Source organism: Arachis ipaensis, chromosome B05, assembly GCF_000816755.2.
Source record: "Arachis ipaensis cultivar K30076 chromosome B05, Araip1.1, whole genome shotgun sequence".
Lineage (NCBI taxonomy): Eukaryota > Viridiplantae > Streptophyta > Magnoliopsida > Fabales > Fabaceae > Arachis > Arachis ipaensis.
In genome coordinates, this window is record NC_029789.2 from 5,645,671 (window position 1) to 5,648,305 (window position 2,635).

Consider the following 2,635-nt stretch of genomic DNA (forward strand, 5'->3'; position numbering starts at 1 on the left):
ATCTTATTTTTCTATACTTGTTAAAAGTAATATCAAAATTTAATTTTTAAAATTCTTTTGAGGATATATACTTAATGATTGGAAATTCTTATCGCATTTTAAAATATTTTGAGATTATTTTCGTCGTTAATAAGTTTAGAAAATATTTTTATGAGTAATGTAATAATAGAAGAGAAGTTATAATTAAAAAGTAGTAAAGAAGGGCATGTGATTAAATTGGTGAAGAGGCAAAGAGAAGTAAGTAGAGAAGTGAGAGAGGACGATGAATAGTAAATAAGGCGAAAAAGAGGAGGGGAATAAAATGGAAATCTAAGAGAGATTACAAAACCCTAAATTAATAAACCCAAAGAAAAGAAGGAAGGGAAGGTTTCCCAGGCAATGTGTGTATTTATGAATGAGAGTGAGAGAGAGAGAGAGAGAGAGAGTGTTGGGGTCCGCGTTCCCATTGTTCCAGTCAGCCGAGTCAGTGATATACTCACTCGTATTTTGTTTTGTTTATACAAATCCCACTCTCTCTTTCTCTCTCTTCAAATCTTGCCTTCAATTAGAGGCAGCACCGCAACCATCGCCAACAACCTCACTTCTCTCGTTTCCCGTAACCGCATTCTCCATGGATTCTCGGGAACCCCACCACCAACCTTCCCATCACCACCACCCTCACCACCACCACCACCAACAACAACCACCTCCTCCCAACATGATGGTCGGCATGGGACCCACCCAATACCCTCCCTCCATGATGGCTCCCACCACCGCCCGATTTCCCTTTACCTCCGTCGTCCACCACCAGCATCAGCAGCACCAGCAACAACAGCAGCAGCAACAGCAGCAGCACCACCAGCACCAGCACCAGCACCAGCAGCCGCCCGTTCCACCAACCAACAACAACGGCAACGCCGCTAACGATAACAACAACACCGTCGCGCTTTACGACGGTTCCTCTTCCGCCCTTAAGCCCTGCGGATTCCCCACCACCGACTCCGCCTCCGCCGCCAAGAAGAAGAGGGGCCGACCCCGGAAGTACTCCCCAGACGGCAACATTGCCTTGGGACTCTCTACCACCCACGCCTCTCCCTCTCCCGCAGCACCACCACGCGCCGATTCCTCTGCCGGAGGTTCTGGTGGCGGTGGCGCAACCCCCTCATCGGAGCCTCTGGCCAAGAAGCACAGAGGGAGGCCTCCTGGCTCCGGCAAGAAGCAGATGGATGCGCTTGGTACTATTATTTGTTTGAAGTAATTTTCTTTTTAAATGTCATTGGTTCGTTGGTTATCGATTAATGGCTTTCTTTATTGAAATGTGCAGGAGCTGGTGGGATAGGTTTTACTCCGCACGTGATCTTGGTGGAGTCTGGTGAGGTATGCAGTAGGATCACTGAGACATAGATGAAGCTAATGATTATGAGTTCTATATAGTCTACAAATCACTGATATTAAATAATTATCTATCTTCTTAGTTGCATTCTTTTGGGTTTTGATTTTGAGCAAGTAACTATTTGGTTCAATGGATGCTTGAAATAGAAGCAGAGTTAATACTTCCAATGAGTTTAGATTGTTTTGTGTACTGTAGTATCTCAATATATTTGGGAAATGGAAGTGGCATGAAGGATTCATGTATTCATTGAGTGTTGATGTTGGTACCGTGTTATTGGATTGCCTCTTTCCATTTTAGTGATGATCGATATAATGCTTGGCTTTCAGGATTTTGAAGGTTGGTTATGTTATAAATTGCATTGATAGTGTAGATCACCTGTATCTGTATTGCAATCTTATATTGTGAATTACTTTCTTTTTAGGTGGGTTTGTAAATCATCTTCTTCTTAAGTATCCATTGTCTTATATCCTTCTTCTCACTGGCATGTTTCTCTTGTTTGCAGGATGTTGCAGCTAAAATTATGGCCTTCTGCCAGCAAGGACCTCGGACTGTAGTCATTCTTTCGGCTAATGGTGCAATCTGTAATGTCACCCTTAAGCAGCCGACAACGTTGGGGGGTACTGTGACATACGAGGTACTTTTTTAGGTCCCTTTTACAATATATTAACTACTGTTTATCTGTGATATGAAAGATTTATTAATATTGTTTATATCAATGATATGGTATAATATATACTTGCTTGATAATTGATATGCATATTCCTAAAAGTATGGGTTGGCGAGGACATGAAACTACATGCATTTCTTGTTGTCTAGCATGTAATCAACATATTCCATATTCTCCACTATTTTGCTTTTAAATGTATAATCTATCACTATTATATATCATAGTGCTTCATTTACCTCATAATACAACATGAAAGCCTGTGTACCTTGTGGGATACCAGCTGAAATAATAGTTTTGTATCTTTAATTTAACATCCTTTCTTTATATTCCCGTCTTTTTGGTTGGTTAAATAATTTGCAAGCGTTATTTTCTGTGCCATTGAAGAGATGTGGAATCATAAAATCTTGAATTACTGGAACTACTTAGGGACATCTACTTTAAGAAAAGGTTTCAAAAGGTATACTGAATTCTGCATGTTCAGTTAGGATTAAAAACCTTAAAATTGATTTGAATGATATTGGATTAGAATCTGAGTTATGAGATGCATATGAAATGTTTTCATATTTTTCTTTTTTATCCATGAATGAGCTGGAAAA

At 40.2% G+C, this 2,635-nt stretch overlaps 1 protein-coding gene across 1 annotated transcript in view; it reads left to right on the forward strand.

Annotated features, from left to right (window-relative positions):
* LOC107642651 (AT-hook motif nuclear-localized protein 8) overlaps positions 508-2,635 on the forward strand; it is a gene marked incomplete at its 5' end in the record, with an annotated part of 4,410 nt that continues 2,282 nt past the window's right edge. The window contains 3 exon segments of the mRNA XM_016346063.2: positions 508-1,214; positions 1,304-1,356; positions 1,875-2,006. Of these exon segments, the coding sequence (XP_016201549.1) occupies positions 611-1,214; positions 1,304-1,356; positions 1,875-2,006 (789 nt within the window).